The following is a 20644-nucleotide window of genomic DNA, read 5'->3' as shown; positions in this document are numbered from 1 at the left end:
CACTGGAGGGTTGAAGGGTTGCCTATCGAGATGATGTCGTCTCCACATCGGCATTTTAGAGGATCCCGAGTTTGGAGGAGGGCGTGCTAGAGTGTGGGTGAGCCCACGAGCGACGGCCTCCAGCTGGGCTACGGGGGGATGGCAGATACGGGACAGTCACCATTTGAGGTCCTACAGAGTCGAGAGAGAGAGAGATTCTGAGCGAGATAGCAAGAGCTTGGGTCCAGCGGTGCGGACGTGCCGTTCGTGACGCCAAAGGTCGGCTTCCGTGGCGAGCGGCCGGCCCCTCGCGAGCCGGGCATGCCCCTAGGCAGCGTTCTGCACCACTCCGTGCCTCGCTCACTCGTTAGCCCATTCGCACTTCGTTAAAAGCTCACAGGAATTGCTATAAATACCACGGGGCAGGTTACTTGCGAGTTGGCGGAGCGGCTACCTCGCCAAGGCTCGCCGCTAGCCCCATGGAACAGTGAGCAAATAATTCGTAATGCCCGTTCAATTGTTCCCACATTCAGCTGAAAAACATACAAAATTTATGTTTTTCACGTTTGTTGATTTAATGAATTGAAGATTTTATCCAATACACATCGTTTTTTTCTTGGTAGATACGTATCAAGGCCATATGTCCCTGGCTGCTTAATACATTTTAAACCTTTAACAAGGGCTCCATCTCCCAAAATGTATGTTTCATCTCTCATCCATGATGTGCTCAACCACTACACAGTAGGACACTCACCCACCTACTCACCCACCTACTCATCCAACACACTGCAGGTCTCAACAATACTCACACACTCACCCACTTACTCACCTATACACTCACCCACATACTCACCCACACACTCACCCACCTACTCACCCACCTACTCACCCAACACACTGCAGGTCACAACAATGCTCGCACACTCACCCACCCACTCACTCACCCACACACTCACCCACACACCCACCCACACACTCACCCACACACTCACCCACACACTCACCCACACACCCACCCACCCACCACACTGCAGGTCACAATAATACTCGCACACTCACCCACACACCCACACACTCACACACTCACTCACCCACCACACTGCAGGTCATAACAACACTGCTCTGTCTGCACTGCTCTACTGTGGAATTTCCTCCTCCCATCGTCATCATCGTCTCTATTCGCAAGCTCGTATAATAATAACCTTACTGATTATAGTGCTGTTTGTTGCTGGATGCTTGACATTTCAGGCCTGTGCTCAGCAGCCGTGTTCCAAAAATGCTCCTAATCCGTTAGAAAACATAATCACAATTTCTGGTCAAGCACATCATAAAGACATTCTTGTGTGGGGGCTTCTTCAATTCAGTTCCTGAAGGAGCCCCCAGCACGTGAAGTGGAACGTCGGACATCGTTACGAACAACGTGCGGTATGACGCGGACGCACCATAAGATTGCTGCAGAGCAGCACGACCGCGAAACTCTCCGCAGTGATTTCTTCCCAAACTTGTGGTCTTTTTTTCTCTGCCAGCAGGCAACGGAAAGGCAGCCCACCCAACAAAGCATTTCTCGCTTAATCTGCCCGTGTCCAAGATCCCTTAGTCTGAGTGCGGGGCAGTAAACCCGCAGTAAACAGGAAACCGTTGAGACGAGAGCGTCTGGTCGCTGACATTTATGCCGCACTTTGGCGTGAGAGTTCCAAAAACGCGTGGCCTCAGTCACTCCGTTCACCTCCTTTGTCCCGTGAGGCGGTCCCTTGGCGCGGGCGCACGGAAGCGTTGCCCCAGCGGCGTGAGTCCGCGCGGCTCATGGTGATGTCTGCTGTTCCCCCTCCATGGCTTAGCCGAGTTTTTTAGGTGGCTCCAATCAGCCGCTCGTCTCAGGAAGGAAGTTGGATTTCCACCGTTGGCCGTAAATCATTACCACTGCATTGGCAATCAACCACAAGCGCTATGTTGCTTAACATAATTCTGCTATGTTATTTGGAACTGTAGGGTGGCAGTGCAGTGGTGACGCTTGTGCCCCACATCAAGAAGGGCCTGGGTTCGAATCCTGACTTGGGGCGCCGTTCTGTGCGGAGTTGCTTTGTTCTGCGTGGGTTTCCTCCGGGATCTCCGGCTTCCTCCCATGAGATGGGGCGCATCCCAGGTTACATGTGCATAGGTTCACGCTCTTCGTAAATCAAATTAATTGTTAAACCGCTCATTCGTTGCATTCGAGAAGCGCACTGCGACGGTCGTACAAACGTCTGCGACCTTTCCTGGCGCCCTGCGGAGACCTGTAACCGGGGGGACGGACAACTCAGCAGCGAGAGCCGGGGCACGTGCCGCTGATTCAGAGAAAGCGCCGGCCGCACCGGTCGTGCCGGTCGTGCCGTGCGCGATCCACGCGGCGCGACCCCAAGAGGCGCCGGTGCGGCGCGTTTGCGAGCGGTCCCAGAATAGCGCCGACAGCTGCTGGCGCGGCCTTCAGTGAAAGCGGCCCCCCCCCCCTCCTCCTTCTCCCCCCCCCCCCGTCGGCGTTTTTCCGCGGTCTGAGAGGTCAAGCCGCAGCTCCGGTTTCAATCCCCGGCTCGTGCCCCCCTCACCTCAACTCCTGTGAGATTTGCCAACCAATTCCCTTAATCGGCAAACGAGCATTGCGATTATAATAAAGTCAACTAGTGCGCGGTGGTGTACGGGTTGGGGATTAACCGCGCTTCCGAAAAAAATTTAACAAAATATTTTCGCAATGCAGTTCTATTATGAGCTGCTCCTCACTCACGGAGGGGTCAGTGACTCGGTGCCCACTTGACCGCACGCACGTCGGCAGAAGCAATAAAACAGACGGTGGTGGTGGTGGTGCGTTGTACGTGTTGATGGCACAGCCTAATTTACACGTCTTGAACGATCCACGTGTTTGTCTTCTGGACCCTCCCCCACGAGCCCGGATAGTCGAGAGTTGACGGTGTTCTTATTTGTATCACTTGACAGCAGTGCCAGTGTGAATGTGTATTACTGTATCATGCACATTTGCCGAGCACATTCCCATACGAACAAAACAAGAAAACGGACAGCAACGAACAGCACCAACTTAAGTCAAATGTCTACGTGTAGCAGCCATCACTACGGCCAGCAAAGACACTGTATGGGCACTCCCTGTTGCCGTGCGTGACGTGCGCAGGGCTCTTCCCGGCGATCTTCAACCTGGCCAGCAACTCGGAGATCACAGCCAACGCCACGTGCGGCGTGAGAGAGCCCGAGACCTACTGCAAGCTGGTGGAGCACGTGCCAGGGAGGCCCTTCAGGAACCCGCAGTGCCGCCTGTGCGACCAGCGCAGCGCCAACCCAGCCGGTAGGACGCGCGGACGCACAAATGCGCGAGCGAGCGCGCGCGCGTGGGTGTTGGCGGTTGTGCGCCCTTTGTCCGGTTGCGCCGGTTGCACCACTGGAATTGCAGTGCCACGGATGTTTTGGTCATTGTTTAATGGATGTATGGAATGCATCTCAAGACACTTTGCAGGTTAGCAGTGGCATCTGTAGCTTGGAAGCAAGGGGAAGATAAAAACAATGTTAGGAATCAAATCGCCTGCATAAATCGTGACACTTATGAACTACTACATGTGGAATTCCAGCCATTGTAATTTCACCAGGCTTTCACAAAGGTACTGTTGTTCCCATACGGGTATAGTCTCCCAGTAAGGGGCAATGTTGCCGTGTTCGACCACTATCAGAATGAATCCCAGAAACTCTCAAGTACACTGTGGGTGACCGTGCCATATCCTGACACCTCCCGCCCCTCCCCCCCCTCCCCCCGTGGTCCGGCCGTGACCCCGTCTCCGCAGAGCGCCACTCGATACAGCATGCCATCGACGGGACCAACAGCTGGTGGCAGAGCCCCAGCATCCAGAACGGCGTGCAGTACCACTGGGTCACCATCACCCTCGACCTCCGACAGGTAACGCGCGGGAGCCCCGTAGCGTAAGGGCGGGGGGGGCGGGGGTAGGGGTGGGGGTGCTGGAGGTAGGGGTGGTGGGGGGGTCGTGGGGGGGGGGTGCTGGAGGTAGGGGTGGGGGGTGGGGCTGGAGGTAGGGGGGTGGAGGGAGGGTGGTGGGGGGGTGGTGGGGGGGGGTGATGGAGGTAGGGGTACCACGGTGGTTCGCACACTGCGTGATACAGACATGCAGGGAGATGAGAATAGAGATGCAGACGAGATTAAAATGAGATGTTAATTGGCTGTTTTATGTTAATTATTTTACGTGAATTGGCTCGTGTTCATACAGCCTATAGCCCGGGTGTATTGCAGTAAACATGAAATATTCAAGAGAAAAACATGTTCCGCTCATGATTATTAATGAGCGGGGGGGGGGGGGCTCCTTCATGCGGAGTGACCTAACCCGCTCGTGATTATTAATCATAGCGTTACGGAGTTAGTGTGACATCAGGACTCTGGATTTTTAGATGTTAACAATATATGAAGAATGATTTACGTATTAGCTGACATTTGAGCGAGCTCGTGATTGCAGCGCTGCACCTTCACTTGTGTATGCATGTTGAACTTCTTTCGCGCCGTACTTGCGTATCGTGGCCGTGCACAATACGCACGCCCATACACCTGGACCTTACTGGCATCAAACGGCGGAGTCGCGTGCGTCGCGTGCGTCGCGTGCGTCGCGTGCGCCATTCCCGAATAATCGCCCGGCGTCTTCGACGGAGGCCGTTTGGAAGTCGCGGCGACGTCGCAGTTCCTTGATGCGGAGCGGGGAGGAGGAGGCTTTGATCTCGCGACGAGCTCGCGGCGAACTCCGTCCGAGTGAAACGGCGAGGAGCTTTACCTCGACAGCGTCGCTCGACTCACACTCGGAGCAGCGAGTGCCAGCAGGCTTGTCTGTTCGTGTCTAACGTTGTTTACAAAAACTTCCCGGGCGAACACACGAGAAAATATATCGATCGATGTATTTATCAAATGTACTACGTAACGCATGCTAATGCATTTCATATGCATTACGTACCATGTAATGGTGTGCCGGTGGTTTGAGCATCAATTGTATACTGCATAATGATATCCCTGGTGTACTACATATCGGTTGTCAGGTTGCTTAAACATTGTGCTCACCTCGTTGGTAATGCAGAGTTACACCTCAACTTGGCACGCGAATATCGCTCTCTTTAGACCCCGTTGGCTGCATGGCTTCACAGCTGTAGCGTGAAGCAGGGTCCGTACTATTAATAACTTCCTCCTATATTATAATTTCCTACATGTGGAATTCCTACACCATACCTCCCAGCACCATCGCCTCCTACACTGCGATATTCGCCAAAGAGCCCCTGAGGCGAGAGTAGAGACGTAGCACGCGGTGCGCCGGGGCACATCTGGCGGACGGGGGGGGGGCGTGGGGCCGTAGAGCCGAGCGAGAGGCTTCGCGAGGTCAAACCGCTTCTTACAGCGGGGGTCACCGCGGGTCAAACTGGTGCCCGGCTGCGAGCCACCTCCCAGCCACAAATACACGGCCCTGGCCGCGCGCCCGCCAAGGCGGGTTGACCTCCCGAAGCCACTCGCTGACACTCCGCGTGGCAGGAATCCCACGATGCCTCGGGGCCGAGAGCCTTTTTGCGTTCGTGCCATTTTACTTCGTCCACTGCACTACCGCATCCGTGCAGCGTCTAAGTGCGATCGCATTTAAATGCAATCGCAATTAGACACGATGTGAATCCGAATTGTATTTCATCGTCAAAGTAAATCAAGTCAAAGTGATTTCTTAATCATTTGAAAATTGAGACGGTGCTCATCTTATGTTTATGGTTCTGACCTGGCAGTGGAAATTCCTCATTTGTATGGCCGGTGCCAAGTCTATCCATCGGGAAACCACGGTTGACTCCCCTGCACAGTGGTACTTGTTTTATCGACCCGGGAGGGATGATTGACTCGAGCCAACCTCCAGAATGTGTCAAGTGCATTCCCTCGACTTCACGCGGAGTGTGCGGACAAGATCGCGGCTCTCAGCCTGAGCTCCAACCCCACGGCGCGCGGCTTGGCGGACGCACCGGCTACAGCGTCCCACAACCGGGGTGCCGCGTGGCAGGGGGCGGTCACGATCGCGCCACGGCGCCGGCTCGCCGTGCCCGGTGGAATGCCACGCGGCGCTGTCTTCCCCCTCCCCCCGTGCCGCCCGGTGCTAAATGCGGCCATTGTCCCGGGGGCGTCCGAGCGGCGCAGCTGCGGAGACGGAGCGACTCGCCGCCGCGCGCCCCCGGGGCGCTCTCGTTAGCCGCTCGCCCGGGGGGCGCTCTTGTTTGCTTCCACCACGAGCTGCACCTGGGCGCCGACCTCGGAACGCGATGCGCTCATTTGAGATCGCAGCCCGTCGTCATTCCACTGCTGGATGAAGGCCTCCCCACACCGCAACGTTCATGGGGCCCCGGGATGATTTGCTAGATGCGGCCTTACTTCACCACGCTGGTCAATACGGGTTGGTGATGGGAGAGGGCCGAAGGACTCGTTCGGATAATGTTCACCGTCGTCGGGAATCGAACTTGGGGTTCCCGAGTTCATCCAGCGGCGAATAGATCATGGCTGATGATGATGATAATAATAAAAGTTACGATCAAGCGGTTGACAAAGATACGTGACAGCTGGTAGCAGTTAAGGGTTAAGTCTGGGTAACATAGAGTTTTGGACTTTTTATTTAATTTTGATTCATTATCTCTAACGGAGTGGTCGCCAAGAGGTGGATTGCATCTGAGTGGACGTCCACCGGGGAGATGGAGCGACAGAATAAGGTCGTGCGCAGGTCCTGCGTGGATTGTCGCATTGCAGGATTGTTGTAGGTTGCAGCGGCTTGGAAGCCTTCGTCCAGCAGTGGATTGACCATGGCTTTACGACGACGACGATGACGATCTCCCTCCCCACCGCTTGCCACCTCCACCGCGGGCCCCCTCTCCCCGTGTGTGCGTGCGCGCAGGTCTTCCAGATCGCCTACGTGATCCTGAAAGCGGCCAACTCTCCGCGGCCCGGCAGCTGGGTGCTGGAGCGCTCGCTGGACGGCGTGGCGTACACACCGTGGCAGTACTACGCCGTCACCGACGCCGACTGCCTCATCCGCTACAGCGTCATGCCCACCATCGGCAACCCCACCTACCGGCGCGACGACGAGGTCATCTGCACATCCTACTACTCCCGGCTGGTGCCGCTCGAGAACGGGGAGGTACGCGTACCGTGTGCGCGCGTGTGTGTGTGTGTGCGCGCGTGTGCTGGTCCGTTTGTATCTTTCTAAATGTTTTCCAGAAAGATTAGCACGATTGCGTGATCGCCATCGTGTGACGAGACGAATAGTTATGCGTTCGGATGTAGCCCTTTGTGTTCGAGAACGGCCCGCGGAAGGAGATGTCCCAGAGATGCTTCTGAGAAGCCTTCAATAGATCCCAAAGTCGACGCGCATAGGGGGCAGCACTTTCTTCGGAATGTCAGAGAGACGAATAAGGCTGGGCGTAGATGGTACTGACGTGACCACACCGCTATACATCTCTGCTGGTCTTAAATTAACTCTGTCCCAAAGTCCTATAATTAGAAACAATGTATCCTTGTTGTTAGTAAAAGGTGATTTACATACGCGTAAATACTTCCTTGTTTACACTCCAAGACGGCTCAATCCCAGACGCCACAGGGCCGTGGGACACTCTGGCTGGCAATCCCTGCCCCGGCACTCCTCGCCATGTGTCTGTTTTAAAAACTTGCCGACTCTGCGACTAAGCAGTCACGAATTACTATATCCGGTTGCAGCTTCAGTGAACTTATACATGCAATAAACCGTACATATAAACATAACAGTTGAAAAGTTCACGTGCGAGTCTCAAGCTTCCGCGCCGTAACGATAACTTCCCGACAAGCGCGCAAGGCGAGGCGGCCGGAGATTGCGTGGAATTTGTTTGCGTGTTCAAAAAAGAAAAATCGGTGCAATCATTCATCGCGATGAAACGAGAACTCGACGCACAATGAGAGCGATTGAATTTTTGAACATCTGCCCCAGTTTTTTTTTCACCCCTCATTTCCCAGGCCGCGCCTAATTGCCGTGAATTCCCGCACGAATACAGCCGGCGCGACTCGTGCGTCGTTTTTCTTGCAAAGTGTAAATCTAAAGCAGAGACGACTGCGCGAACGCCACCAGGGAGGTGGGCTGCTCGGGAGTGAACGTGCGAAGCCGCGTCCGTAGCCTTGGATTTGTTTGGTCTGCAGAGACTCGGCTAATGACTTTGCTGAAGGCTCTCCTTCCTGAAGGAAATGCTCCGACGCAAACTATTACATTCCGAGACGCGGGTGTGGTGTACACGTAATCACCACCGCCTATCAGCTCGGCGCAGGGTCTTCCAGAGTTTCCTGGAGGCCCGGGGCAGAAATCCACGCGGTGCCCCCTAATTCGTGAGCGACAGATGAGGAGCCCCCGTTGTAGGGACCTCTCTTTGGTGTGAGGCCCGGGAAAAGAATTGCCACTTTTTTCTCCACACCATTTGAACACCCCTCGCTGCGCTGCCTCGACAAGCACCGCCGCTGCAGAGATGGAGCCGTGGAATGAGCTCGCGTGCAGGATCCAGTGGGATTGTAGTGACAGCTTGGGCAGGCCTTGGTCACGGAGTGACTAGATCGTGGCTGTCGATGGTGACAACGACGATGATGACCATGGCGATGACAATCATCATGGAATTTTATGACGACGACAATTTTGATGTCAACGACGGTGATGACGATAATGATGACGGCGAGTACGATGACGATTTTAACCCCGATGATGCGCGCAGATCCACACGTCGATGATAAACGGGCGGCCGAGCGCGGACGACCCCTCCCCGGCCCTGATGGAGTTCACGTCGGCGCGATTCATCCGCTTCAGCTTCCAGCGAATCCGCACGCTCAACGCCGACCTGATGACCCTGAACCACCACGGCCCGCAGGAGCTCGACCCCATCGTGACCCGCCGCGTACGCACGTGCACCGCCACCGCCACGGATGTTTACTCACCACCGCGACCGTGATCAAACAAAGCGTGCAGTACGCCCAGACGATGTTTATATCCGACGCTGACCTTCGAGTAAATACTGTACTCGTCGCTTGCTTTCCTGGTCCACCCGTGCCCCCCCTCCCCCCCCCCCCCATGCTCCTCACGAATGGTTTTCCTGATTTGGCGAGGGAGAGGCGAGCGTGTGTTCGCGAAGCCTCCCTGTCAAAATACACATTCTGAACCCACCAAGGGTGGCCATTGGGCACCGTGCCACGTGTATCAAGCACACAGCCTTGTTTAGGCCACCAACTCTAAAGAGTCAAATTTGTGGTAATTATTTTAGACAGCGGCAGGACAATAAGACAAGTGCACAGTGGTGCCATCCTTGTTATAAACCATCCGTGCGGTGATTGCCTACTGCTGCATGCTGCCTCAGGGGCTCGGCTAGGGGTTGCCACCTGTCCTGGTTTTCCCAGGATTGTCCCTCTCCTTGAGAAGGCAGCTGCTGTGATGATAAATCCATTACAAGTTACATTTATTGTTCGTTGCGTAAAAAGTAACAACGAGAAAACCTTGCTCCAAGACGACGACTTGGCCCGTTGTTTTCTCCCCTCTCACGGCGTTGTGACACGTCCCGGTGTTTTGTACCGCGGAGGTGGAAACCTCGGCCGCGCGTTACTCACCCCTGCTGTCATGGCCACCTATGTCGTTCCAGTACTATTACTCGGTGAAAGACATCTCTGTTGGCGGGATGTGCATCTGCTACGGCCACGCCAGGGCCTGCCTCTACGACTCGAGCACCAAGGTACAGCCATGACCCTGGCGGCGTGTCACTTCCCCTCCATCGGCCTTCATTCCATTGTTCATCTCCACCCATCGGTCATCTGACCCCTGGCTAGGTGTCCTGCCCCACTCCTTTTCCCCGACGATAACTTAACCGAAACTAATTCTATTTCAACGATCATTATGATCGGTTGTGGACATACAGGGGAGGCGGGCGGTCTTTGTCTGATAGGCTACAGTCTTGAGGTCACGTGGTACGTGTGATTGTGGTTCGCCACAGTTAGCCGGTCAGCAGGTCCTGTATGGTGGGTGTCAAGTGTGGGCACTCTCACCTCGTCCGAAACATCTATCCAGTGTGAAAGAGCAGGCCAATTACCCTCGAGAGGGGTGATGGATCAAGGGAGGTCTTTCCACCAGCGGTGACTGGAGCAAGCAATTGCAGGGTTGCCCATTTACCCATCACCATATCGAATCTATTAATTTACTCAATGAATTCTTCGTTGTTGTGCTTGACTGACCCCACTCCCCCGGGCCCCCCACCCCCCCCCCCACACATCCGCTCCTCTTCTCCCACTGCAGAAACACACGTGCCAGTGCGAGCACAACACGTGCGGAGAGAGCTGCAACCGCTGCTGCCCCGGGTACCACCAGATGTCCTGGCAGCCGGGCACCGTGGCGAGTGGGAACCTGTGCGAGAGTAAGAGTCGCCCCTCGCTTCCTTTCTCGCCGCTCCTCTCGTCTAACGGCCGCGTCGGCGGACGGGCGGTGAGCGTGCCCCTTTCCTGCCAGAAGCGGCAAGGGGCGTCGTGGAATCGGGGACGGCCCGGGAAACTTCACTCCGTTTCCGACAAGAGGGGATGTTTATCTGTTCGGACCATCGGATAAACACGGACGCTGCTGCCAAAGTGCCGTGGCGATCCAGCGATCACCGGTTCGATCCCGTCCCCTGGCATAAATGGGTTCGCCAAAGTTAGTCGATTGGCAGGTCACTTGGGGTGGCGCAAAATGTGGGTACTCCGGCCCCTTCTGATATGTCTGGCCAGCGTGGACGCTGGAACAGCAGGCAGCAATGTCCTCTAAAGCAGCGATCCCCAACCCTTTTGGCACCAGGGACCAGTTTCGTGGAAGACAATTTTTTTACTGACTGGGGGGGGGGGGTCATCATTGGGTCTTTCCCCTTTTTCAAAAAAGCTCTCCAGTGACGTTTGTTTTTTACTCATTGTGGCTACTAGGGGTTAGAGCTTGTGGCCTTACCAAAACCGTGACTGAGACAAGTGCGCAGTGCGGGAAAGAGGCGCGGACTGAAGTGGTGAATAATAAAACAATGGGGGCGGGCCACGCGCGGACTCACCGCTCACCTCCTGCTGCTGTGCGGCCCGGTTCCTAACAGGACACGGACCGGTACCGGTCCGTGGCCCGGGGGTTGGGGACCCCTGCTCTAAAAAGATAAACGATCTCGCCCTCCAGCGGAGGCCTTTGGGCCAGCAGAGGCATGAGCGGACAATTTCAGGGCTGCGCTTTTAACTTGTACCCGCTATTAATCGTGTGTTCAAACGGGCAGAGTGTAACTGCCACGGGAAGGCGGGCGAATGCTACTACGACCCAGACGTCGCGCGGAGGAACCTGAGCCTCAACACGGCCGGCAAGTTCGTCGGCGGCGGAGTCTGCCTCAACTGCTCGCAGAACACGGCCGGCGTGAACTGCGAGATCTGCGTCGACGAATTCTTCAGACCGCCGAAGGTGCTCGTCGCGACCTTCCACGTTCGCCGTCGCCATCGTCGCCAGCTTCGTGACCGACGCGGCACATCTGCGCTCGTTTGCCTCGATGTGTCGCTGCCTCCAAGCTGCTCTGTGTTCCTCTTCTGCGCTGATCTGTCTCCGTTCCATCTCGACCCACCCTCTGCCACTTCGTCTTGAGTCTTCCAATTGTACAGTCCTCACAGCGTCTTGGGGTGACGTCACGTTTAGACACTTGGCACAGCAGAAGGGCGTACGCCCACTCGTAGAGGTTCACGGTTCGGCTCCAGCATCTGCACTGGTTAATGCTGCAGTGTCTGTGTTATCCATACAAGTGCACGCCGCCTGCTTCACAATGGAGCTTAGATACCCTGTGATGCCAGTAGGCCTTTGTGTGCTGCCGCCAGGATCCTAATTTGGCAAGTAAAATAAATATCTGCAAATTACTCAATTGCGATCATACGCAGCAATCATGTTCTCCTTCTGCAAAAACTTGGCAGGACCCTCCTGAAAAAGATTATTTATATTCGGTGAGGCTTTCCTGAGTAAAGACGCACGATAATAACAATTATAAGTGTAATTGTGTTGTAATCATAATAGCAAAGGTGTCCAGGATAGAATCCCATCACAACTTGACAATGTTACCGGGCCCAGCCATGGTCCCACTAACCGACAATAATCATAAACAACGGTGGGCCAATGTCACATTTTGACCAAATAGCCAAAAACACTCCGTCCTGGTCATTCATCCTGTCGTCGGGCGATGGAGACACTGGCACGTGCTCACCAATCACAATCAGGATGTAATACACATTCTACAAAATGTTTTTTTACGCGAGTTGGGAAGAACAAATGGAATCGTGAGTACATTTAGTATTCGCGCCATTCTTACAGTGCGAGGCTATCACAAAGGTGCTGCGTTCTATAGTTTTGCAGCGGGCGACGGTGTTGCTCTGGGTGATCCCAGTCGTCTAATTCGTCGGTAAACCTTCAGTTGTGGACCGTGAAGGCAATGGCCGACTCATTTGGGGTGACGTCGCGTGATGTTTAACGTCCACCGTGAAGCATAAGCGGCGCGTAGCATCGTATCGCTTGTAACCTGAGAACCGCATTAGCGCCATCCGGGTTCAATCGGTACGCGCCGCACGACGAATCTTGGCTGCATCGACGTTCGTGGGTTTGGTATTCGATCGCTCCCTCCACGATGCACCTTTGCGCCCAGGAAGTTAATTTGAAAGTCGCCACGGCTGGGCCGCATCGCTGCACTCGGAATGAAGGCCCCGCGGGTCGCGAAGGTCGTAAGGGTCGCCCGGGTCACGAGGGTCACTAGGGTCGTGCACATTGTGCACGTAGCGAGTGTCGCCAGGGTCGCAAGGTTCGCGCGTCGTGACGGTCGAACGCATCACGAAGGTCGCAACGGTCGCGAGGGTCGCGGCTGTGAAATCCCCCAGCAAGGGAAGCGAGGGAATTGAGCCGGGCGTGACCTCGCGCTCCCGCTTGCCGTGTCCACACGCAGGTGCGGCCCACGGACCCCAACCCCTGCCGACCCTGCAACTGCAACCCCGTGGGCTCCGTCAGCAAGGTCTGCGTCAAGGACGACAAGGAGAGCTCCTCCGCCGACGGTGAGGCCGCCCTCCTTGCCCTGTGAGGGTAGTCACCATAATAATTCCAGGCCCTTCGTCGATCCACTGCTAGATGAAGGCCTCACCGCGCCGTCGCGGAGTCGGCGGCAGGGATTGTTTGATTGTACTTCGCCGTGCTAGTCAGTGCGGACTCATGAACGGGGAGCTCCGTGGACCGTTTCAGATGTCACTCACCACTGATGTTTAACACGGACGGAAATCAAACTCACATGGCGCCAGGTTCCTAGAGCAGTGCGTTGTTGGCTTTTTGACTCAAATAATCTATTGTGTGGTGTTTAAATATCAGAACGGTTCTGGCCACACAACCCACTTGTGTGCCACGCCTGCCTTAATAGGTGCTCATTAACAGCATTTCTCCCCATGGTCTGCAATGTTCAGTGGCTGTCCTTTACATGTACGTTCAAACTGATATTTTTTTTTTTGTAAACGATGAGAGACTCGTCAGACAACCCTTTGAGCGTACTGGAATAAATAAGAGAAATACATCGGGCAAGCGGTAAATTTTTATTACAAGCTCGCGATGGTCTGACTTAGGTTGTTGCCATGGTTGCATTGCAGTCGAGCTCTCTGACGCGCGTTTGGGTCGTAACCTTTCGGACCGACGTCTGACATTTTACTCCACGTGCTGGGAGCTTCTGCATGAATAGCGCGTCGCTCGGCACGACCCGAAAGCCCGTCGGTAACATCCCTGCCCCCCCCGTGCGTGCGTCAGGCTTGGCGCCAGGGAGCTGCCGGTGCAAGCCGGGCTACGGCGGGGAGCGGTGCAACCGCTGCGCGTTTGGCTACAAGGGCTTCCCCAACTGCGTCAAGTGCAAGTGCAGCACTGAGGGCAGCATCAACAAGGATCCCTGCAAGGAGCCGTGCGTCTGCAAGGTAGGGCAGAGACGCGAGCGGCCCCTCGGGGACGGGGCCTCCTCCCATCGCACTTCGGTGCCCGAGTCAGGGCCAGCTGGCAAGGGCGGGGAGCATGGAAGTAGAGTGCTACGTGTGGCGCGGTTGAAGGCGCCAAATGAAAACAGATCGAGACAAACGGAACCGCGTGCATAATTGAGACGGAAGGTTGAACTGCGAGGCCTTGAGAGATGGCGAGGCATAAAAGCAGCAGTGGATAGGTCATGGCTCATGACGATGATGCTGCTGCTGTCGCCGCTCCCACAGTCCAATGTGCAGGGGAAACACTGCGACAGCTGCAAGCCGGGCCACTACAACCTACAGGAGAGCAACGCGCTGGGCTGCACCGAGTGCTTCTGCTTCGGAGTCACACGAATGTGCGACAGCATCCCCTGGGCACGCGCAAAGGTGAGGCCCCCGCACCCCGTGCCCCGTACCACGTGCTCCGTGCCCCGTGTCCCGTACTACGTGTCCCGTGTCTTGTACCACGTGTCCCGTGTCCCATACCCTGATTAGCTGATACGGCCGTCCCCTCTCTCCCCCATCGTCTCTGCCAGGTGTCGGACATGTCTGGCTGGCGGCTGATGGACAGGCGCGGGGAGCAGGCCATGCTGCCCACGCAGGACCGCTTCGACGGGCCGCTGCAGCTCAGCGTCAACAACACGATGGCTCGGCGCGTGCTGCCGGCCACTTACTACTGGGCTGCCTCCAGCCCCTATCTGGGAAACAAGGTGATCGTCATCATCATCAACATCGTCGTCGTCGTTGTTGTCATCGTTGCTTAGTATTTATAAGGTGCCTCCCATGCAGGATCGTATTCTCCAGACCATAAGACGCTCCGGAAATTAAAACGCACAATAAACTTTTGAAGGCATTTTCGAAAGAAAAATAGTGTACTGTATAATAGGGAGAATGCGCTACTACGCAGAGAGTGTGAAGATGCTGACGATGACGATGAAGGCGCTGCTTTACAATGGGGAGAGGTGCCGTCCGAGAGATGATTCTGAATATTTCGTGGCGTCTTCTGTCCTCTGGGGGGTCAGGTTTTGCAATGGAGAACCGTTTTCCAGAAGGAGATTTTCAGGATTATAAGACGTGGCCCACATTTCTCATTTAAAGTACAGGGATTTGCTAATCATTTTCCGTAGTTAATTTATAATCAGTGATAACGATGATGATTGATGATGGATGTTGATGGCGATGGTAGTAACTCTGGTGCATCGTCTGCCCTTGCAGCTGACCGCTTACGGCGGCGAGCTGAGCTTCACGCTGTCGTACGACTTACCCCCGGACATGTTCGCTCCGGCCGTGCGGGCCCGGCTGGAGGTCATCCTGGAGGTAAGGGGGCAAGCAGCGCGACATGGAGCGGACGTACACGTTAGGGCCCAGCAAGGGGGCTTAGCCACCACGTGAAGGGCTTTGGATGGGCGGCTCAGTGATCGGAGTGCTGACCCAGCACGGCTGAGATCTGGAGTTGACCAGCCGTAGCGAGGTGAAGGTGTCAGCCCGTTCACCAAAGAATGCAAACCTAATCGAATTCAATTTGCCCCTGCACTTAACTTCACTCAATCCTATTTCTAAGATTTAAAAAATACACGTGATGGATATTACTCTGTGGTGGACACGACTGTCATTGGCAGTGCAGGTGAGAAAGTGCTGCCTGCTATTTTGTAGAACTTGAAGGGCTCTCCGAGGTAGCTCTGTGATATTCACTACCGTGGGCCACTCTCCAACAGGAAGAGTTGAAGTGGTCTGCCCGAGAACTGAATGAGGACACCGTGCCTCGTGGAATGATGCCGACAGCGCAACCCGACTATGGTCGGGGAAATACAAAATCGCATGCGTACGCAAAACCACTGACGCACGCGGTCCCCCACCCACCCGCCCACCCCCCCTCCCCCCCCCCCCTCCCCCCGTGCGTGTGCGTGGTGCCGCCGCGCCCTCGTGTGGCGCGACGCCGCGGCGTCTCCAGGGGGTCGGCCAGCACCTGGTGTGGCACGGCGAGGAGGCCCCCATGAACCCCTTCGAGGAGCAGCAAGTGTCGCTGCGCCTGCTGCCCTCCTCCTTCGCGGCGGGCGTGACGCAGCACGACCTCATGACGGTGCTGACCGACCTCGCGGCCGTCCTCATCCGAGTGCCGTACAGCTCCGAGCCACACGCCGTCTACCGGTGAGCGTCGTCGTCGTCGTCGTCACGATCACTACGACGACAATCATGACCAGTTCGTTGTGCGTCCCCCATCTATGGGGAGCTGGTACAATCCAAAGTGACGAATACGGATTGTGAAGAGATCGAATGAAATGCTTCACGCAAGTGCTGATGGTGTTCCCCCGTAGTGCAGTGGTTACAGCCCTCTCCGTGTACGGGGCTGCCAGAGGCGCATGGCAGCAGCGTACATTGATGGCTGTACCGTGCCGATGAGTCCTAATGAGGACCAAACCGGCTTCACTTGTGTCTGTGTTTCACTGCTGCCCGTTGGTGGTTTAAAAAAATCAAAATGGCCACGCATTCAGTTCTTTTGAACTGGTGGTCTGGACAATGCTAAGAGCTTTAGTGCTATCTCTGTGCTCCAGTGAAGCGAGGATAGGTTACTTCTAGGCTGGTAAACCGCCTCTTGGTGGGCTTGGCAAACAGACAAGCCGAGGAAGACACTTATCCACTGCTCAACGAAGATAAATAGATTCACCCGTGGGTTATTGTAAAGTTTTACCAGGACAACCCTTCGAGTCCTGCGTTCTGCCTACCTGCATCACACGCGCATGGATTCTGCTACCCAAGAATGAAGGCATTCATGACATTAACAGGAACCTTTAAGGATCGCCCTTGTTGGGGAAAAACTAGAATTACACAGATGTTGCTTATTTCCACGCCCCTCTCCCCACGCCCCCCTCTTCCTGTGCCCCTCTCCCTGTGCCCCTCTCCCTGTGCCCCTCTCCTCCCGCGCCCCTCTCCCCGCACAGGCTCAGCTCGGTGACGCTGGAGGTGGCGGCGGAGGGAACGCGCGGCGCCGTCGCCGCCTCCGATGTGGAGCTGTGCCAATGCCCGCCGGGCTACAGCGGCACGTCGTGCGAGGTGACGACGGCAACCTCGGTCCACGTACCGTCACGCGACACCGTGGGCTCAGAGAGCGTCCGCGTGCGACCACGTTCGCAAACGTATCTAGCAGCGCGGCTTCACGTAATGATGCCTCCGTGCGCTTATTTCCGCTACAGAAGCAGAAACTTCCAGCCTCGGGGCTCGCTCATCCCTGACGAGGTTTATTAGTGCGCAGCACCAGCTTGCCACCTTCCCGAGCGGGATGAGGCAATGCCCTTCTTTGTCCCAGCGGCCCCTTCATTAGAAGCCTTTTGGTGGACGTGTATTTTATGGAGAGAGGCAGCCGTGGCTCTGAGGCGTGAGAGTCGCGGGGGGCCGTGCGAGCGTTTCAGAATGGGCTCCTCGTGTCGGGACAACGATAATAGCACAGTAGGGAAAATACAAATGTGGGGAGGGAAAAACAACTGAAGCAACTGGGAGGGCTGAAGTTTCCCTTGAGAGGGCCTGCGGACCTTGTCCTGCTGACTTAGAGACGTGAGATGAGCCACGAGTGGCAGGGTAGACGCTCAGGGTCACGAGGAGTCTCAGGCCCGGCCTGTGTTCAATCAAGAGATCTGTGCGGAGATCAAAACTGCGTGTAAACGGCCGACGCGCAGCGCCGGGACTGTAAGCGAGGTTGACATTTAATAAAATTCCATTTGCCCTTCTCGCGAGGCGAGGTTAAGAAATGTTTGATGTTCTTCAGCGGAGCCTGTGAAGCTGTTTCCTTGAGGGAGGCTGCAGTTTTAAAACATTTTGGAAAGTGGCTTTTTCAAAGAGTTTTACGATCGCCTGTCATAGCCACAAACTCAAAACAGCAGCCGTGGTAAACGCTTTCAAATGTCGCCGCATGGGAAGCCTCTTATTGGACCCGCACCACGAGAGGTCGACAGCAGATATTATGTCAGGGTTTGAATGACACCATTCCTCGAGTTTCTCTGTAACCTTTCTTTAAACGTGTTGCCTAAAATATTGATGCTTTGGTGTTTTTGATTAATTTCACAGCGTGTCCAAAAAGTCTCCCTTTAAACCCACACAACACGTGGCTGTCAAGTGATACTAATATGGGCATGAGGGAGTTGGCCGTGTGGGTCAGAGGTCAGAGCGCTGCTGAGCTGCCACCACTGAGATCCGGGTTTCAAATCCAGGCAAAGTGCCTGCGATTACAGCCGAGGTTTTCCGGTGCAGTGATTCGATGGTCTTAGCACAATCAACAATGACTGGACAAAAATACATTTGTTAGCGCGATGAATTTGGTCTCAGCACTTAATTTGAATAAACTCCAGCTCTGAGAATGACCCTCTCAGGCGGAGTGGGTAGGATAGTGCCTCCCTTGACTGTGTGGATCAGAGGTCACTTGAAGAAGGGATCTCAGAGGCAGCTCTGTGATATCCACTTCTGTGGGCCGCTCTCTCACACGAAGGGTCGCACAGCTCTGCGCGATGCCAATGGATTCTTCGTCCCGTGAAGCCGACAGCGCGATCGGGATAAAAATTGAGGAACCATTTAAAATATATTTTTTTAAAACAGAAACACACCGGCTTGGAAGGCACCGCCGGCTAACGTTGCTTGACAATGACGAAGTGTGGCCTTCTCTACTGTCGTGAGGTTTGATGCCCTGGGTTTAACCTCAATTCTTGGGCACACTGTGCAACCTTACCGATTGCTTTTTTCACCTTCTTACATACAATGCGTGCTTCTGAGCTCTCTGTTCTGCCTCCGTCAGTAAAACCCTTCTCTATGCTGCGCCTCGACCCCAGATAAGTGAGGAGCTCGATGTTTCTGACACGGCTCTTCACCAAGCTCCCCTGGAGACGGTCTGTAACATCTCCTTCTCTTCGCGCTCATTTCTTCCCTCCCTCTCGCACTCTCTCCCCGCCTGAAACGCCTTTGCTCTCAATTCGTTCTCCTAGACACTCCCGCCGGCCCGTGACACGTGTGAACTTCCCCTGCGCATCGGCCACACGGGACGGGCTGGGGTCGCCACTTGTGAGGCAGGCCAACAAACACCGAGATCTGTCACGGCAAGAAGGAGGAGGAGGAGGAATATCTCACAATGCCCGGGGAGAACGACTCCCGTATTCTCTGGATCATGACGCACTCGATTTCCCCTGTGTTTTAAAGCAAAGTTTGGGGGTTGCGTCGTAATAATAAGGTTGATGTGTGTCTGTGTGTGTGAGAGACCAGATTTGTATCACTTTACTGACACCGGGTACACGTTTGGAGTGTGTCTTACTTTCCAGAGTGTCTTATAATCCAGAGAATATGGTAATCATGTACATACTTCGTCTTATGTTACGTATAATTATTATTACTGTGCAACCGACAACATTTTTTTTATCTTAATGTCCTGGGAAGACTCACAGATTTCCCAGCACAGCAGCGCAGCTGCCTCCTCAACAAGGGGCACGATCCGGGGGAAACGGGGAACATGCGGCAACCCTAGATGGGCTCCCCTGTCCCCTGCCCTCTCGAGGCACCCCCCCCCCCACACCGCCCACCGAGTTGCGTGACCCTCACTGCAGCCCCTGACTCGCCGTTGTGTCCCCGGCGGCGGCAGGCGTGCGTGCGGGGCCACCGCCGCGTCAACGGCAGCCTCTACGCCGGGGCGTGCGAGCCCTGCGACTGCCACGGACACGCCACCGAGTGCGATGACGTCTCTGGGAACTGCCTGGTGAGCTCGCGCGCCCCACGCTGGGAGTCGCTCGGGGGGTAGATCGTCATCCTGCTCGTCGTCTTCGTCAGCAGCAGCAGCAGTGATCTAGCCACTGCTGGCCGTGATCTAGCCATGACCTAGCCACATAAATTTGTGCATCGCAGCGATCGATCTAGAACCCCCGCCCCCCCTCTGTGGATCTCACTAAGTGTGGAGCGCTGGCAGCGCAGCGATCCACGCGCGGCGAGCGATGTATTGCGCCCGATCTGTACTGCACACCCACCCCTTCATTCACCAACACGCGCCGATCGGCACGGTGAAGCATTGTCAACAGCCGACATTACCCGTATGGCACGGAAGGCCCTCATCCCGCGGTGTATTGACGAAGGGCCCCAAGTGCACGCGTGACGACACTCCCTCTCTCTTCCCTCTCGCGTCCTCGCCACCCCCCCCCCCCCTTAGAACTGTGAACACAACTCGGTGGGGCCGCGCTGCGAGCGATGCCTGCCAGGGTTTTATGGGAACGCCCAGGAGGGAACGCCGCACGACTGCCAGCCATGCGCCTGCCCTCTCTCCATCCCCTCCAACAAGTACGCATGCACGCACGCACGCACGTACACACACACGTACGCACACACGCACGCACACACGTACGCACACACGTACGCATGCACGCGCGTACACGTGGCACGGCACGCCGAGGCAGCGGCCGCGGAGTCCCCGCGGAGCTAGCGACGCGTTCAAAAGCTCTCGGCCTTGTGCAAACCACCAGCTCAAAATAACATTTTGTCGTTTAGGGTTTAGAGGGTTTGTAGAAACAGCGGTGATTTTCTCACAAATTTCACTGCAATGCTTACCGCTGACTCGGCGCCGTGAACGAGAGACGAGCACCGCCGTCCATGGAGCGTTGGGTG

The 20644-nt window shown here is 55.5% G+C and overlaps 1 protein-coding gene across 2 annotated transcripts in view; it reads left to right on the top strand.

The window, feature by feature from the left end:
• Positions 1-20644, top strand: part of LAMA2 (laminin subunit alpha 2) — a 93799-nt gene that overhangs the window by 27613 nt on the left and 45542 nt on the right. For both annotated transcript variants that reach the window (XM_078604515.1, XM_078604514.1), the window contains exons 2-17: positions 3137-3307; positions 3798-3910; positions 6915-7157; positions 8746-8925; positions 9661-9750; positions 10308-10425; positions 11290-11468; positions 12982-13087; positions 13821-13981; positions 14267-14407; positions 14557-14730; positions 15236-15337; positions 15972-16168; positions 16960-17071; positions 19635-19748; positions 20193-20320. In XM_078604515.1, the coding sequence (XP_078460641.1) occupies positions 3137-3307; positions 3798-3910; positions 6915-7157; positions 8746-8925; positions 9661-9750; positions 10308-10425; positions 11290-11468; positions 12982-13087; positions 13821-13981; positions 14267-14407; positions 14557-14730; positions 15236-15337; positions 15972-16168; positions 16960-17071; positions 19635-19748; positions 20193-20320 (2329 nt within the window). The remainder of the gene's footprint in view (positions 1-3136; positions 3308-3797; positions 3911-6914; positions 7158-8745; positions 8926-9660; positions 9751-10307; positions 10426-11289; positions 11469-12981; positions 13088-13820; positions 13982-14266; positions 14408-14556; positions 14731-15235; positions 15338-15971; positions 16169-16959; positions 17072-19634; positions 19749-20192; positions 20321-20644) is intronic.

This window comes from Lampetra planeri, chromosome 22 (assembly GCF_965212315.1).
Source record: "Lampetra planeri chromosome 22, kcLamPlan1.2.h2, whole genome shotgun sequence".
In the NCBI taxonomy this organism is placed as follows: Eukaryota; Metazoa; Chordata; class Hyperoartia; order Petromyzontiformes; family Petromyzontidae; genus Lampetra; species Lampetra planeri.
This window is presented reverse-complemented; position numbering and strand designations above follow the sequence as displayed.